We start from the raw sequence: 16406 nt of genomic DNA on the forward strand, positions 1-16406 counted from the left end.
TGATTTTATCCAAAACTCTGTCTGGATCAAACTGAATATCCATGAGGTACTTTGGTCCATGAAAAACATGTAGGCATGACAATGGAGAGAAGAAATACTCTGGCTTAACTTTCCTTGACACTACCAGAAGAAAAACAAACTTTGAGGTGTACAATAAAAGATGAAGAATCACCATGTGCAACTCCCAGGCTTCATCTATACCCATCCAGAGGGAAAAGAAAGTTGGACTGAGGGACATGAGATGATATGAAGGGAAGCACAGGAAAAACACGTTTTTTCCTTCACAGTGTAAGACAAAAGCGGCCTGAAATCTTTCAAAGACAAAATGGATCCAGGAAAAAAAGGAGTAGATTTAGAACAGAGTAGAAAAGACTTGACATTTCCTAGAAAGATTTGCACTTTTTTCAAAGAGACCAACTGCCACAACATCCCTCATTTTCCTGGAAAGGACAAATCAATTTGGTCCCACACTGCAGCACAACAGCACTGTTTACCATGCCCAAAGCATGACAGGCATCAACTCAAAGCCACCAGCACTAAAGTGAAAATTCTGCTGCTTGTTAGACATCCTTGCTCCCTGCATGCTGTTTCTTCCATCACTTTTTTTTTTTTTCCCCCTCAGCTGAGTATCTCAAATTAAAAAAAAAAAAAAAAAAAAAAAAAAAAAGGAGTGGTTTTTTGTTTTTTTTTAATGAGAAAACGGGATGATCTTGCTAGACAGCCAGGATAAATCACTCCTTGCAAGGGTGAGATTATTTTCAGTGTTGCATCTGCTCCAGCTCTCCTGTTAATGAGCCCAGTTTCTCTTGTAAGGTTATTAAATGCTCTAGTGAGCGTCTCACTGGATAAAGTTTACAGTCTCACCTTCCTGGTGACACAACGGGAAAAATGAAGAGGAGGTGTCTCCATTCTAATTCTTGATTTTTCTCTCTTTTTTTTTTTCCCTCGAGGAAAAAGCACCCGATTTTCTCTGGTGAGAGCACTGTTGGACACCAGTGACAGCCTGCAGTGCCTGAGGACAAGCTACAGAGGGAGATACGGGAAGGCAAAAATGACAAGGAAACCCAAGAACTGGCAGTGATGGCCTAAGCAATGGTGGTGGAGAGACCCTGCCTGTGCTCAGTGCCCACACAGCCTTTATCCACAGCCACCTGCAGACCCAGCTAGAAGTACGTGGTCGTCGTGCTCTCACTGTCTTGGCCACCACCTTTTCCTTTCACCTGCCCGTTCTGAGAACCACTGGTGGCGTTTTCGCAGACCTGTTGAAAGGGAAATGGGTGTAAAAGTGAGGAAAGGAAAAGGGTGTAAAAGCAAGGAAAGGAAAAAGGTGTAAAAGCAAAGAAAGGTGTGCGATGGGCTGATGGCAGCCGTTCCTTAGAGCGGCAGCCTTCAGCAACCCGGAGCCCATTCCCTACTGTTCCTGTGAACACCCTCCTCCCAGCAAGACAACAAAAGTATTGGGCTGTAATTCCACCTGGGCCCATGGGGAATGAGGGCTGGGAGCTATGAGAGGGTGAAAGCCAGAGGATGTGGCTACAAGGCACAAGCACTTCCCTGGGGAGGGCAGAGGGAGGAAAGCGGAGCACCGGCTGTTCTACCCCATGGACAGGAATGAAGGGATGACCTCCACAAGCAGGATTACGGGGTACCCTCCCCTCCCTCCACAGTGGGACAGCCCCACTTCTCGCCCTCCCGCCTCTGTAAATCCTAAAGAAGCCCCCAGCACATGCAGCGCCAAGGGGCTCCCCCAGCGCCGGCTCCCCACATCCCCACAGCCAGGAGCAGTCGGGGACCCACCTCAGCCGGGGGGTGGCCGTCCCCCGTGTCGTCTGCCAGGTCCGCGCCGCGGGTCTCGGGGAGCAGGACGCAGAGCAGCCCCCCCAGCACGGGGGTGCTCCCGAAGATGGCCATGGGGATGGCCCGGTGGTACTGGCCCAGCAGAAGGACCAGCGGGGCCAGGATGCCGGCCACCCGCGCCGACATGGAGCACAGCCCCACGCCCGTCTGCCTGCGGGAGCGGGGGCAGCGGGAGCTGTGGGCCGGCGGCCGCGGGGACAACCGGGCTCCTGCCCCATCCGCGCCGCCGGCCACGGCACAGGGAGGCTGCGATGTGCGGGGAGAGCTCACCTGACGATCGTGGGGAAGAGCTCGGCAGCGTAGACGTAGGAGGTGGAGAAGGAGGCTGAGGCAGCAAACTTGCCGATGGTGGCCAGGACGGTGGTCGCCACGGGCTGGTCTGAGGGGAGGAGGAGAGACGGCTGCTGTGGGATGGGGAGGGCTCAGCACCGCTCACGGATGGCGACTGGGGATTGCAGGGACAACTGTGTCACCTGCAGGGAGCCATCGGCTCTGACAGCGTCTGAGCATGGAGCAGGCTGCTCCGGCCGCTTCCAGCGCGCTCTACATCCATCATCTCACCTCCCCAGGCATTAATTTTCCCAGAGCACACTCTTTGGAAGGGGCCCATTGGGTTCAGCTCTGCCCTCTGCTATTGTGATCGGCAAGAAAAGTTTTGGGTTTTTAGAACGGGCCCTGTGGGTTCAGCCAGGCCTCTGTGGCCAGGGTCAGCTCAGGCCCAGAGGGATGAGCCGCCCTGGCTGGGAGGACAGAACCAGCAAGGGAAGGGTTGGGGCGCTGTGCCTCCCTGTTCCAGAGGATGTCCTCTCCATACAGGACAAGGTCATTCACCTTCAGGGATGCCGGTGATGATCAGACACACCAGGCCACTCAGCACCAGGAGAACAGCCTGCGTTTTCCTCCTCCCAAACCTCTGCAGAGTGAAGATACAACCAACACGGGCTGGGATTTCCACTGCTCCAAAGGCCAGCTGAGTCAGGTAGATGTCCAGGCCAAAATTTGTCACGTTCAGACTCAGCCCGTAGTAGACAAAGCTGTTCACAAACCTGGAAGCCAGGCAGGGGGGCACTGAGCAGGTGTTAGCTGTGAGGAAATGCAGCATTGATCTCCAATGACAACATTTTGACCAAATCACAGGATTTCCAAGGACACGTTAAACCAGAGGAATACCACGGGCCTGCCAAAGCTGGAAGTGCTATAACCTTTCCCACAAAGCATCTTAAACAGCTAGAAGCAGAAACACCCATCAAATAATACTCAAAACCCACAAGGCGAATTTCTTATTAACTAATTCTTTCACCAATGGACTTATTTTCTTTCACCTAGAAGTTTGGGAAGAATGCACCAGGGAGTGTCTTACCAGGCACATGACATGATTAAAGTCACCTTCCGCAGGTGCTTCTTCCGAAAGAGATCCAGGAAACTTCCAGACTTGACCTCTTTCTCGGGCTTCAGCTTCAAAACACAGAAAGTCAAAGAGTCAGAGCAGGAGAAGGAAACCTATGTCCAGCTCCTTTTCCATCTGCAGTCCATGGAAAGCCTGGGTGGGACAGGCCTGTGACCCCCAGTGCTCTGGGAGGGAGGGCAGCCCAGTGGGGCTGGGCTCCTGCCCCTGTGCCCAGGGCTGGTGACTGAGAGGTTCCTCAGGATGAAGATCTCCCCAGTGTAGGAACTTCGGGGTGGGCAAGGAGGGAACTCCCCTTCAGGCATTTCTGCATGGAAACCCACAGACTACACAGAGACTCTGTGCTCATCAGTCACACTCCTGGAATCCTCACAGGAGAAAAGCCAGGGAAGCATTTCATTCCTTCCCACAGCCCCAGGGGGACTCCAGAAAGCTCCAGGCTGAGCCTCAGCAGAAGCTGGGCCTCTTCCTTGAGCTCGCCCCTGTGTAACTGAGCTGGAGCTGGAGTTCCCCACAGCCCATGGCCAGACCATCCCCAGTGGACATGGAGAGAGGTTTCTGGGCTGAGCTGAGCTCCAGGGGCTGCTGCAAGGCCCAGGGCAGTGTGTGAGGACAGGAACCCCCCGTACCTGCTCCAGGAACTCTGGTGGGAGGCTGCGCTTGTTGGTGGCTGCCGCCTTCTGCAGGACCTTCTTGGCCTCCTCGATTCTGCCTTTGGTCACCAGCCAGCGAGCTGACTCTGGGAGCACCCTGCCAGGAGGGGAGGTCAGGACATGCTGCTGTGTCCTGCTGGGTTCCCCCACAGCCCCTTTCTCTGGGACCTGCCCAGCAAGCCATGGCCGCCACAGAATGAATCAGATCACAGGAGCACAGAAACTTCTTTGTTGGAAGGGACCCACAAGGATCATCAAGTCCAACTCTGAAGTGAATGGCCCGTGGCATCAACAGGTCTAAACAGCCTAAATTTAGGCTCCCAAGGCCACATTTGGGAGACCCAAAGCAAAGCAGGTGGTGCTGTCAGCAGTCCAGTGCCCCAGGGAGATGTGCTGAGCTCTGCAGTAGCTCCTTCAGCACCTGCACTCCAATGGGAAAGACCCAGCTTGGTTCTGAGCTGCTGCCATCTCCTCACTCACACCCCTCACACTGCTGTTACGTCTGCAGGAACTGTGTCCACATCATACTTACCCGATGGAGAAGAAAAATGCAAATATAAGAACAGATCCTGCAATTTCCAGCAGTCTCCAGTTGCGAATGCCATAACCCAAACCAGCCAAAATCATCTGCCCGATGGCAAAGCAGCAGTGAGAAGTGAGCACTGCCTTCGGACGGGAGGACACACCGATCCATTCTGTGGCTGAAAGGAAGAAGGAAGGCTCAGAGCCATCCAAATTACTTCCCCTGAGGCAAACAGGGTGTTTCCCCGGAGCAGAATTATTCTGGAGGTGAGGATTAGACTGACCTCCTGTGGTGGGACACTGTCCCCTTGCCCTCCTCTGAGCACTGGCTGGGGAGAGATGCTCCCCAAAGCTCTGACTGAGGGCTGAGCAGTTGCAAGAGTACCAAAAGACAGTGAAGATCAAGACCTGTCCTCGCCAGGGTGTTTTTCTAGTCAAACATGAACATTTTTATTTCTTTGAAGACTTTTCTACTGCATCTTGAGATGCCCCAGGGCAAGGGCACCCTACTCACCTAAGGCCAGTATTGTCATGGTGATCCCTGACACAGAGGCACCCACGACGCACCTGAAGGCCATGTACACATAGAAATGGGGCACAAAGGCAATTCCCAGGCCAAACAAGCCCTGGAGGAAGACGGAGAGCAGAATGACTGGGCGGCGGCCGACCCTGAGAGAAACAGGGGAGACACAATCGCTGTGTGGAGAGACCCCATGGGGTTGGCAAGTAGCCCAGCAGGTTATACTGTGATCTTTATCACACTGATAAGGCTCAGAATAGACTGTGGGGTGACAAGTGAAGCACTGTACACACATGCTGTGTCTCTCTCCCTTCCCCTCCCTGTGTGGCCATGTCCTCATGGGACCAGAGGACTTTGGTCAGGGTCCCTGTTAGTGAGAAGCGGTGACAAAATGCACAGGGTGCACAGTCCAGACAGGCTCACACAGCCTGCACCTGTGCTGTGCTGGCTTTGCACAGACCCTGGGCAGAGGGTTGTGGCTCCTCACCTGTCACTCAGAGGCCCAAAGATCATGGATCCCAGGAGCAGCCCTGCCATGTAGATGGCCTGGGCAATGTCATTCAGGGCCTTCCTGTCACACACCAGGTCAAACTGGAGAAAGGAGAAACAGATGCTTTGGTAACCCCTCTTCCAAGGCTGTGAATCCCCACAGTATGCACAGGGCAAACAAGTCAGAGGTGGGACAAGCCCTTGGGGCACTCAGTGGGGTCCCTCTCCCATGCACTGCGACCTGCAGGGGTTCCCCTCATCCAGCCCAGCCAACCCAGGGGAGCCTCCCGGTCAGCAAATTTTGCTTTCGGTGGGCCTGGGGACAGAAGCAGCAGCTTCCTTCCTGCCAGACGACCTGGCCTCCCAGAGGAGAAAGGATGGATGCAATGTTGATTCCTGGGATGAGCAGTTTCTGTTAAAGAGATGTCCTGCAACTGCCAGCATCCAGAGGACATCAATGGAAAGAGCGGCATAGGAAGGATCATAAAACCATAAAACGGTTTAGGTTGGAAGGGACATTAAAGATCATCTAATCTGAATTCTCTTGCCATGGGCAGGGCACCTTACACTAGACCAGGTAGATCAGAACCCCACCCAACCTGGCCTTGGACACTTCAAGGGATGGGAAAGCCACAGCTTCTCTGGGCAACCTGTGCCAGGGCTTCACCACCCTCACAGCGAAGAATTTCTTCCTAATATTTAATCCAAACCTACTCTCCTTTATCTTAGTTTAACATCTTTCTCAGTTAACAGCTGTGATGTTGGGGATTGGACAAGATGACTTTTAAAGGACCCTTCCAAGCCAGACCATTCCATGATACTAAGTTGGAAAGGTTAACTCCTGTATGCAGAGGGATGGGGAAACCCAGGGGCAGGAGATGCCTCCAGGAGTGATTCATCTCCTCACTGGCACCTCTGTCACAGCCTGCACCCTCTCCAGGACCACACCTGGGGCCTGCATGGTGGAGTCAAGGTCCCCAGCCCACACCTGCTGTAAATCCCAACTGCACCGTGGTCAGGCACCAGCTCTGGGGGAACTGTGGCCATTTGGGCATCCCACCCCTTCCACATCCCGGCACGTCAAACGGCAAATACAGACCTCGGTCAGCAGGGAGGGTGGCTGTTCTGAGGGGTACACCCAGCCATTGATGCACTTCTCCGTGTTGTTCAGCCCGTAGGCCACGATGGAATCGAGGTCCCAGTCCACCGGGGAGTACATGGAGCACTGCTCAAACTCCCCGTCCGCGCCCCGGGGCAGGGTGAGGTTCAGCTGCTCTTCCTCCGTCAGGTTGGGGCCGACGGCACGGATCCAGCTGGTGTCACAGTGGTGAGGCACAGAGGGGACCATGAAAAGCTGGCAAAACTGGTGGAAAGCCACACTGAGGCAGGGGATCACGGAGAGCAGCACCAGGCATTTTTGGAATCGCCCAAAATCACCAACTGCTTTCAAAATTTCCCCGACACTTGACATTGGTGGCTGTGTCTGGGACAGGACAGTGCCGGGACAGACTTCCCAGAGGGCTGGAATTAATGTTTAAACCTCAGATAAGCTCTGCAGCCATAGGCAGTCACTGGAAGTACATCATGTAATATATTAATCATCCCTGTGCCATCCACGAACATTCGGTGCTGGCTGGAGCAGGAGGACCCCTGTTTCAGGGAACCTGGGCCACCTCCTCTGCCAGGGCCAGGTGGCATTGACAGGGAACAGAGTCTTCTCCACGGTGACTGCAACAGCTGCATTTGCTGAGCCACTCAGGAAAGCAAGGTTCAGAGGGGCCAAAACGAGCCCGGCGTGATGCAGAGCTGGGAACAGGCCAGAGGAATAAAAGGAATTGTGTTAGTGGATAGGCAGAATCAGAGATGAGAAAGGGCAGCCAGTTCATTGTGATTCCAGGGGATGGGAGATGCTATTTCCTTCATCTTTTGCAGCTTCCCTGTGCAACACAAACCAGATACGGGATGTGCCCCCTTCCCAACAGCTCTGCAGGCTGCTGGGGGCTAAATGCAGGGAGGCCTGGGGGAAGAGGGATGGGAGAAATTTGACACAGGGCAATGGTGCGTGAGGACCCAAATGCCTAAAATAATCATCAAGAATGCGAGTCCAACACTGTTCAGCCCATCCCTCGTAGGAAAAGCATTTGCCTGGGGCCCCTTTGAGATGTCCATGAGGTGCCTGAAAGTCACTTGGATACTCCTGCTGCCCACAGATCTGTGAGAAGGGCATTGTAAAGCATGACGGAAAACAGACCATGGATGCCCCACTGGGGTTGAGTTGACCAGGGCACCCACAAAGAACAATTATTGTGGAGGAGAGGAGGGAGTGCAGTTCATGCTCTCACCCCTTGTCAGGGTATAAATCCTCCCACTTTCACACCAGTTTGTGTCATCCTGAGGCATTCCTGGGGAGGGGAAACTCATTCCCAGCTGCACAGGGCATGCAGACTTGGAGCAAACCTCTCAGCTGGAGACAAGCTCTCAGGGCACTATCCTGAGTGCCCTCCTGGCTCCATTACTGCACACAACGCTGGCAGACATGCACTCATGGAAGGGTTTGGGTTGGAAGGCACCTTAAAGCTCATTGAGTTCCAACCCCCTGCCAGGGACAGCTGGGACATCTTCCACCACACCATGTCACTCAGAGCCCCACATTCAGCCTGGACTTGATCTCCCCTTCCCCACCGAGTCTTCCCGAGGGCTGTCAAACCTCCCACCACCCCAAACAGAAACGGCCCAGGGGTTGCAGACACCACTCAGACAAACCCCTTCCTCAAGACACACTTCAGAACAGCCCAGTGACAAGCAAACCACACATCAAAACCTGCCAATGGACAATTTGTTCTTTATTGATTAAAAATTAGACACATGCAGTAAAATACAAAGTCCAAAAAAGGAAAAAAAGCCTGACTATTTTACATCTTTCATTGTAATCTACAATACACCAAAGTTGTGAAGAGGATCCGTTTTCATTAACAGAGCATTGTCCTTAAAAGTAGGAACTAACTTAAAATTACCACCTGCTTCCAGGTTCAGATCAGAAATTTGCACAAAAACCAAATTCTTAATGACACTGGAAAACAATTATGAACAGCATTGGCACTTACTGGAACAACATCAGAAAAGACAGTTGTCTAGCACTGTAATAGCCCAAGTAAATATTTTGGATCCCTACCCAAAAGATCTGGAGATCTCTAGAGCAAAACCCATCAGCTTCTTCCTCGCTTATTTTCTCCATTAAAGAACTACGGAACCTTGGGTTAAGCGTGAGCTCAAGCTCTCTAAGTCCTGGCTTCGGGAAAATGGGGAATAACAATAAATAGATGCTGCATTGTTCCATTTGAGCAGTTTGAGTCCTAACCTTCCTCAGCACCAGTACACAAATGAACGAGGAGGTCCCCAGGGCATGCAGGCAGAGGGAAAATAATACTGTACCACAACTACCTTGTCTCTGTATCCTAAAGGCTCCCAACACATCCACACTGAGCACAGGGTGACGGGAAAATCAAGGTGCCAGCCTGCTCTTCCCAAGCCAACAAGCTCAATGGGGGACACCGTAGGGAGTGCTTTGTGCCAGGCAACGGGGAATGGTGCCAACACACACCTGGCCAGCCCAGCCACCACCAACCCCCTGCTGCTGGGCACTCGCTTCCTCGGCTCAGCACCCTGGGGTGATCTCACTCCCAAATTCTCATCTTCCTCTCCCTCCCCTTCACACTCACCAGCCATGGGGCTGCAAACAGCCCATGGAGACACACCCAATATCCACCCAGAGGCTACAAGCAACAGGGGCGGTAAAAAAAAGAACATGCACAATTCAGGAAGCTTCCACAGCTGCTCATAGAGAACAAGATATAAATATAGATTGTTCATCTGAAGACTTGGAAATTAAAAATAAAAAAAAAAAACCAAAAAAACCCAACAAAACAGAACAAAAGTCCTAATTGAACCTAGTCATTCTGCTCTGTTTCTGCATTGTTTGTGTGTGATGGAAACAAAGCACGTTTCCATCTGTGTGTTAAATTACAGACTTAACAACTTCTGTGTAGAAAACACTCCAGAGCCAAGAGCAGTTACAAAGGCCAACTGTGAAACAGTAGGGAAAAAAAAAAAAAGTCAACACCATTTATTATTCACATATTGCATTACAAGTGTCTCTTATCAAACTCAGAGCATAATTTATATTATTCATGTAGAAACTCAACTTCAACACCACATGGAAAGAAAAGCTAAATACGTGTGTGACAGGGGTGCAGTGACATCCTGATCAAACGTCGAGGCTTGGGCTGATGCACAGCCCGACGACCCAAGGGATTTAGTGCAGGAGGGACAAAGCCAGCGCCCGCTTTTGCCCAGCACAGCCACTCTACTGGTGATTCTTTATTGCTGTAAAACACGACAGGGATGGTTCCACGGGTACCAGCTTGCAAAGGACTGGGGAACACGGTGGGAGGCCAGCCAGGCATGACCAAACTGGGTTTCAGGGACACTTGGAAGTGCATCTGTTGCAAAGGCAGAGTGACACAGATCTCCTCTCCCTGTGACCATGTGTACATCATCTGAAAGACCAGTTTCCAGGCAGCAATGCCTCCATGGTCTGCTTCAACAACAGACTACGTCTAAGATGCAGAATGAAAGCAGCAGGAAGGCCTGCTGAATGTAAATTAAAAGGTTCAGCCCTCATGCCATGCCTGGCACTCATGTGGAGAGAACCAAAATGATAAAGAAAAAAAAAAAAAAATTAAGGCAGTTTACAAAGGGAAGCTGACTTCTAACACCTCAAAGTGAAGGAACTTCTCAAAAACACAAACATAAGGGAAGGCAGCTCTCCCTCCTGTGGGTTAAGACTCCGCTTGCTTTCTCAGGTGCAAGCATTCAAACCAGCAGTTTTAAAACACACGGCCAAAGACAAGCAGATTTCTCAGCACTCCAGGTGACCCAAACACATACATTGGTGTTTCAGATAGAAGGAGAAGCAGGTAAAGAACCAAAAAAAAAAAAAAAAAATCCGTTCAGTATTAAAACTTGTGCAAAAATAGCAAGTGAAAAAAAAAATGAAACCACATGTAAGCAAACATTTAGGCAAGATCATCAGAGCAGTGGAACCCCCTGCTTCGTACTCAGTAGTATTTTTCTTTAAAGTAAGGCAATAATAAAATGAACATGCAGGCAATGACGTGTTGGGTCTGCATGTTTGAGATGACAGATACAAAAACATGAGAGTTGTTTACAAAAGGTGTAAACGTCATCGGTAATTTCAGGAAGGTTTGTGATCCTATTAAGGAAAATGTTAAAGCTTCTAGGAAGGGGGCTGTAGTTCAATTCTTTGGCAGTAGTGGTTTGTTTTTTTTAGGCTAACAGAAGCATTACGAATATGCACATGTGGGTTCTCTGTTGGGAAACATCTCCTGGGACCAATGTTTAGCTGATGCTGAGCTGTGCAAATCCTATAAGTTTGCCATCATCGGGAATTTCTGAGCCGTCGACACCAGATGCCTGCAAGAAGGAACAGAGATCCAAATTGCAACACACGCTCCACCTTCCAGCAGAAACCACAAGCAGGTGTATCAGAGAGGGTGGGGGGAGGAAGCAGACACAGGACAGCTTTGCACTCTGCTCAGCAGCTCGCACTACCCAAAGTCAAAATTGAGTGCTTTTTTTTTTTTTTTTAAACTGTGGCAGGCTGGGACATTTTGCCAATGTCTGCTCCAACAGGACATTATATGTGCAATAACTGGGCCGAAACAAGTGAAAACTCATTACAAGAAGAGTAAAAAAGAAGAGCACTTACTGCTTCACTCCCAATAACATGGTTACGCCTTCTCTTTGCCACTTTAACTCCCCCCTCAATTTCACCACCTCTCAAAGATTCACCTCCTCTACTCTCAGTTTGACTCTCTTCTTTGGTCCACTACTCTTTCATTTTCCTTTTTTCTTCTTCATTTCCCCATTTCCTCCTCAGGGATAGTGTATCTGGACCCTCCCTCATTCTCCTCCTCCAAGAAAGGAGTCTGTGGCAATTCTTAGCCCATCCACCTGCTTGGAAATATTTCTGCAAGTGCCCATCCCAAGCCACAAAAATATCCCTTGGCAACATTTCTATGTATTAATTAGCACATCATCTCAAGCTTATTTATCCCAGGTGCTGCTCAGAGGATACAAGCAGGGAGCCTGCAGTGCCTACAGTCATACAACCAGTAAGGAGCTTTGGGAAAGAAGGGAGGATTTAGAGTGCATACATCAGATGCCTGCAGTAGACATCTACATGCAATGCCTTCTCCTTGCAAGGGACAACTTGATCAGTTAGGGAACAGGAATAAATACCAGTCTGAAAGTGATGGATCTGTTTGCCTGGGGCTCTTCCACAATTTTCTGCAAATTAGCTGCAACTGAAATCACACAGACACAAAGAAATGGGCAAATATTAGGACAGGCTGGAGAAAAACATCCCAAACTCATTAGTCCTCTTTCTATTACTTAACACACTTTGAATTTTTACACTGATAAGGAAAGGTTTAGGTCTCAATTAGTACTCTGTCTACTTAAACCTACAGCTTTGAACTGTGAACACACTGTTATTGTTACTACATTACTCTTTCAGAGGGAGATATCTTTCCCAGAATTAGATCAATAGTAATAAATGCCCAACTGCATCTGGAAATCAAGTTAATTATGCACTAGCAGCTTTCCTGTGTACAAGGAACAGCTTTGCTTGCTGCAGCTGGAATACACAGGCAAGGCTGACAGCTTAAAAGTCTCACCTGCTGCAGGAGGATACATTTATTTAGCAAATTGCTGTTTGAGGCAGCTGTTCCCCCCATACAACTCATGCTGCTGCCCCAGGGCACGTGTACCTCACAGTTCCTTCCCCAGCTCTAATTAAACCCAAAAAACCTGGCTGATTCCAGAGCTCTCTTACACAGCACCTGTGAGCAGGACAGGCTTGTGCAGCAGTTTGGTGATGCACCCCTGTCAGATGATAATGATCATGCATCAATTAGGCTTTGTTCTGCATTACAAGGAACATTTGCTTCACAATGTTACCAACTTCATCTTCTTGTGAACTGGAGGTTGCCTGTATGTCACCAGAATTGACAGCAGCTGTGCAGGGCCACTGGGGTAGATGCTCAAGGCCAGAGGTAATTTTCCTATCATCACTAATCAGGTCATTTTTAACATGCAAAAAATGACTGAAACAGTTAAAGCAGAAAAAAAAAAATTGTAATTACCTATTACCAGATCTCTGCCATCAACAAGACCTGCTGAAATGAGCTCCTGAGACACACCATCTGCAGTATCTGTTGGAGAAAAACCCAAGAGCCATCACCACAGAGCAGAAATTGTCCAGCTGGTGAAGGCACCACAGAGAAACCTAAAGGAGCTTGTACAAACCAAATAGCAGAAGTGCTCTTTACAAAAGTCAGGTATCAGGGTGCACACTAAGTGCTGTGAATTCACTGGAATTCACTGAAGGGCTGCACTTTAGCCATATCCAGGAATTTTACAGCAGTGCTCCAAGCCCAACCACAACAAGCCCTTTAGGAAGGCACTGTGGACAGACACTCACACAACAGCACAACACCAAAGTCACAACTTCCCCTTCACACTGGAATTTCCCACCAGCTCACCTTTCCCTGGGGTGAATTCAAACCGAATATCATGGAGCTCTTTATTTGAATTCCTGTGGAAAGAAGAGAATTTTATATAAAGGAGACCATTTCATGGCATGATAGGTGGCCAAAACAGAGTGCTGTCATTGAATAATCAGTCTGTGAATTCATTGCACTCTACCCCCTCAAAGGCAGAAACTCATCACTTGGATGTGCACGTGGAAGAAGCACAGTCTGTCTCCCAACCTGACAGAGCCTGGGCCAGCCCAGGATAGGTGAGTGCCACCTCTTTGGGACAAGGCTCAGCAACTCATCCCTCAGCAGAGATATCCTTGGAGCACATGTTTTAGAGGAGGAAAGTGCTCACTGGCTGCAGATGCACACACATTCTGATGTTCAGAATCTCCACTCCAATGCCTACCAACAATCAGGATGCCACCAGAGATGAGAGGCAGGTTCTTTCCATAAGAATCAGCAGTGTGTGTAATGAGTGTAGAAAGATCCTTTTTTTCTGCCCCTTTCTAGTGGCACAGACCAGAATCCACTCTGTGAATTGGGACAAAGCTCTTCACTCTCAGAACTGGCTGAAGTCTGAAGTTGTGCATGAAGATTAAGATGGTCCAGTGCAAGGCCAGAACCCCTGGATCCCTGAATCCTTTTAGGGAGCTCAGCTAATTCCTCCTTCCCACTGCTTGAGAGTTCAGCAGTGTTTACACAAATATCAAAACCTCTTTCAATACACAGGTTTTGCTAAACTGAAGTGGATGTGATAAACTGCTCTTCCAGGTCGCAGTTTCAGAAGAGCAGATGGAATCCAAGCTGACAAACACTTAACCACCACCCTGTTAATTAAAAGGCACAGAAGAGTGCTCGTGGGCCTCTCTACAAAGGCTCATGTTAACAGAGCAGGTCAGTTTTGTGTCCTTACCTTAACCTTAACACAAGGTTGATGGGGACTCTCACATCTTCCTGTACCGGGGCTGCAGCAGGGGCTGTAGGTGGGGCCTGCAACAGCATTACACAATTTTAAAGCAGGTTAACAATTCCTTGATCTGGTTTTAAACCTAGAGATAACCTTGATCAACTATAGATACAAGTAAAAGTTTAACTCATCATTAGAATCATGGAACTACAGTGAGAAAGACAACAGACCAATGAACCAGGAAAACTTCACACTTAAACGGGAGGGTCTCTGCAATTGCCTTGGAAAGAATAAAAGCTGCACAACTTTGAGAAATGCCAAAATGGCAGGAGACTTCAGAAATGCTAAATGCAAAAAGATTACTTGCTTTGCATTAAAACTTAAGATTTTTGGATATTCATGACAGCTTCAAGACCTCCTGTGTTTTAATCCCTGCCCCAAACATCTGATTTAAAAACCTGATACAACTGTACCAGGAAAAAATTCAGTTGGCAGATTAGCATGTACTCTCTTTTCATGAAATCAAAGGCTTTAAGAGGCTCTAGCAGCAATTTTATAGCTGCCTATTTTCAATTCTAAATTACTTCTGAGTAACTATTGGAACATGCAATCAAATAATTTCATATTGGTTAGCAGAAGATTTCCAGTAGGGATGATCCAGGAGTTGCCCTGCACTTGTTACAGCACTTGTGATATTTCCAGTACAGAGCTAAATGTTACTCAATCTCCACCAAAAAACCCCAAATAAAACAGAGAGGGGTTGGTCACCTGTACTGCCCATGCTGAGGCAAGGGTTTTATACCTGCAGGAACAAGACAGACACAACACCAGGCTGATAATTTAAGCACAGAAGTTTTGACCAAGTGTTTTTCATCTAGATCACTTGTTTTTTCACAAGGAAAAAAAAAAAAAAAAGAAAATAACCCTTTAAGACTAGCATTTTACTCCAAGGTGCTTTTGGCCCAGCAATGCAGCTCAAGACTTCTGATCACAACCTGGCTTCTACTGAAGCTGAAAACCAACAGGTCAGTGAAAACAAACAAGGGTTCATGGAGAAGCCCAGAGCTCTGCAAAACAGTAACCAGTGAGCAACAAGAACCAGAGGAGAGCCATAAAAAACAACACACTGACAGAGGAGATACGTAGAGTGAAGAGAATATGTAGAGCTATAAAACAGAGCACATTGACACTGAGAGCTATAGAGAAGAACACACTGACACAAGTTCACAAAGTTCAGCTTAGGACAAGCTACAATAAATAAAGTATTGGGCATTAGTGGCAGATATTCTGCTAGTGCATATCCCAAGTGCCACTGACACCAACACTGCTCCAGCCTTCACTGCTGCTGGTGTTTCAACTGCTGCATAAAAATCAGGGATTAAATACTGGCCTTTTAAAAGATATTTGAAGGGGGTTGATTTAAGTATTAAAGCTATTTTGATGTTGCCAAGAATATGTCAAACTTCCAGCGTTTCAGATTGCTCCAGCACATCTGGAATGGAACAGCTAAGGGCAGAGCTGCAAGCTGGCAGAAGGGTGTCTGCTCTCACCTGGGCTGCTGCTGGGGCTGCTGCTGCTGCTGGGGCTGCTGGAGGAGCCTGGCTGGGTGGAGGTACAGCAGTTGGAGGTTGTGCAGGTGCTTGTCCTGCAGCCTGAGGTAGTTCAGTAGGTGCCTGTGCTGGAGCATTGAGTGAAGGACCTGGAGGCTCAGCTGATGGAAACAGCTGCAAGCAAAAAAGGAGTTTGAGTGAGAAAAGGAACTCAAGAGTTGTGATTCAAACACCGGCTTTCCCAGAAGTGCTTGTCTGCCACATAAATCACTTAGAGAAGTTCAGTGCCAAGGGCATTCCCAGGCCTCCTGGGCATTAATGCTGATCCCAAGTTGGTGTTCAGGGGTTTAATGTGTCCTTATGTCCAGGGACCCATTCTGTCCTGACATTTCCAAGTTGTACTCAGCAGTAAACCAAGATGCCAGCATGGCTCTGGATCTTGGACAAAAATTACGTTCCGTGGCAAGGCTGCATGTACATAGACGTATCCAGCTGGGATGAGAGCATCCTATCTTTCAGTCTCCCTCTTTCCTGGAATCTGAGTCCTATTTATTTTTCCAAGTAGCCATGCCCTCAGAGCAGAGCAGCCCTGCTTTGACTTGCCGTTCCTTTCAGAGAACAAACCCCAGCAAGGCAGTGAGATAATTATCAACAACTGAGCCTTTCACCAAGCAAATGTCAGAGCAGCTTGGGTATTGATGGAAAGTGAATTCAGAGTTTCTCAAATCACACTAGAGAAGATTTAGGATTGGACTCACTTTAGTTTCTTGCGAAAAAACCAACCAACCAAAAAAAAAACCCATATGAAATTAATTTAAGGGTGTGGAAAAAGAGCTAAATGGAAGTTTAATCTCTTTTTTTACCTCTTGTTATTCAGTACA

The 16406-nt window shown here is 48.8% G+C and overlaps 2 protein-coding genes across 2 annotated transcripts in view; both read right to left on the reverse strand.

Moving 5' to 3' along the window:
* Positions 1–707: 707 nt before the first annotated feature.
* LOC120756854 (solute carrier family 22 member 13-like) lies at positions 708–6917 on the reverse strand. Its single transcript, XM_040073604.1, has 10 exons — positions 6546–6917; positions 5445–5548; positions 4952–5106; positions 4448–4616; positions 3892–4012; positions 3218–3312; positions 2689–2903; positions 2128–2236; positions 1798–2008; positions 708–1259 (listed from the first exon to the last, which is right to left on the reverse strand). Exons 1-10 carry the CDS (start codon positions 6915–6917, stop codon positions 1164–1166), a joined length of 1647 nt encoding a protein of 548 aa, XP_039929538.1. The 3' UTR covers positions 708–1163.
* Positions 6918–8271: 1354 nt separating this feature from the next.
* Positions 8272–16406, reverse strand: part of OXSR1 (oxidative stress responsive kinase 1) — an 87543-nt gene continuing 79408 nt past the window's right edge. The window contains exons 13-18 of the mRNA XM_040066525.2: positions 15526–15699; positions 13982–14058; positions 13072–13124; positions 12673–12741; positions 11768–11832; positions 8272–10939 (exon numbers count right to left, since the gene is read on the reverse strand). Of these exons, the coding sequence (XP_039922459.1) occupies positions 10865–10939; positions 11768–11832; positions 12673–12741; positions 13072–13124; positions 13982–14058; positions 15526–15699 (513 nt within the window). The 3' untranslated portion in view covers positions 8272–10864. The remainder of the gene's footprint in view (positions 10940–11767; positions 11833–12672; positions 12742–13071; positions 13125–13981; positions 14059–15525; positions 15700–16406) is intronic.

Source organism: Hirundo rustica, chromosome 1, assembly GCF_015227805.2.
Source record: "Hirundo rustica isolate bHirRus1 chromosome 1, bHirRus1.pri.v3, whole genome shotgun sequence".
NCBI lineage: Eukaryota > Metazoa > Chordata > Aves > Passeriformes > Hirundinidae > Hirundo > Hirundo rustica.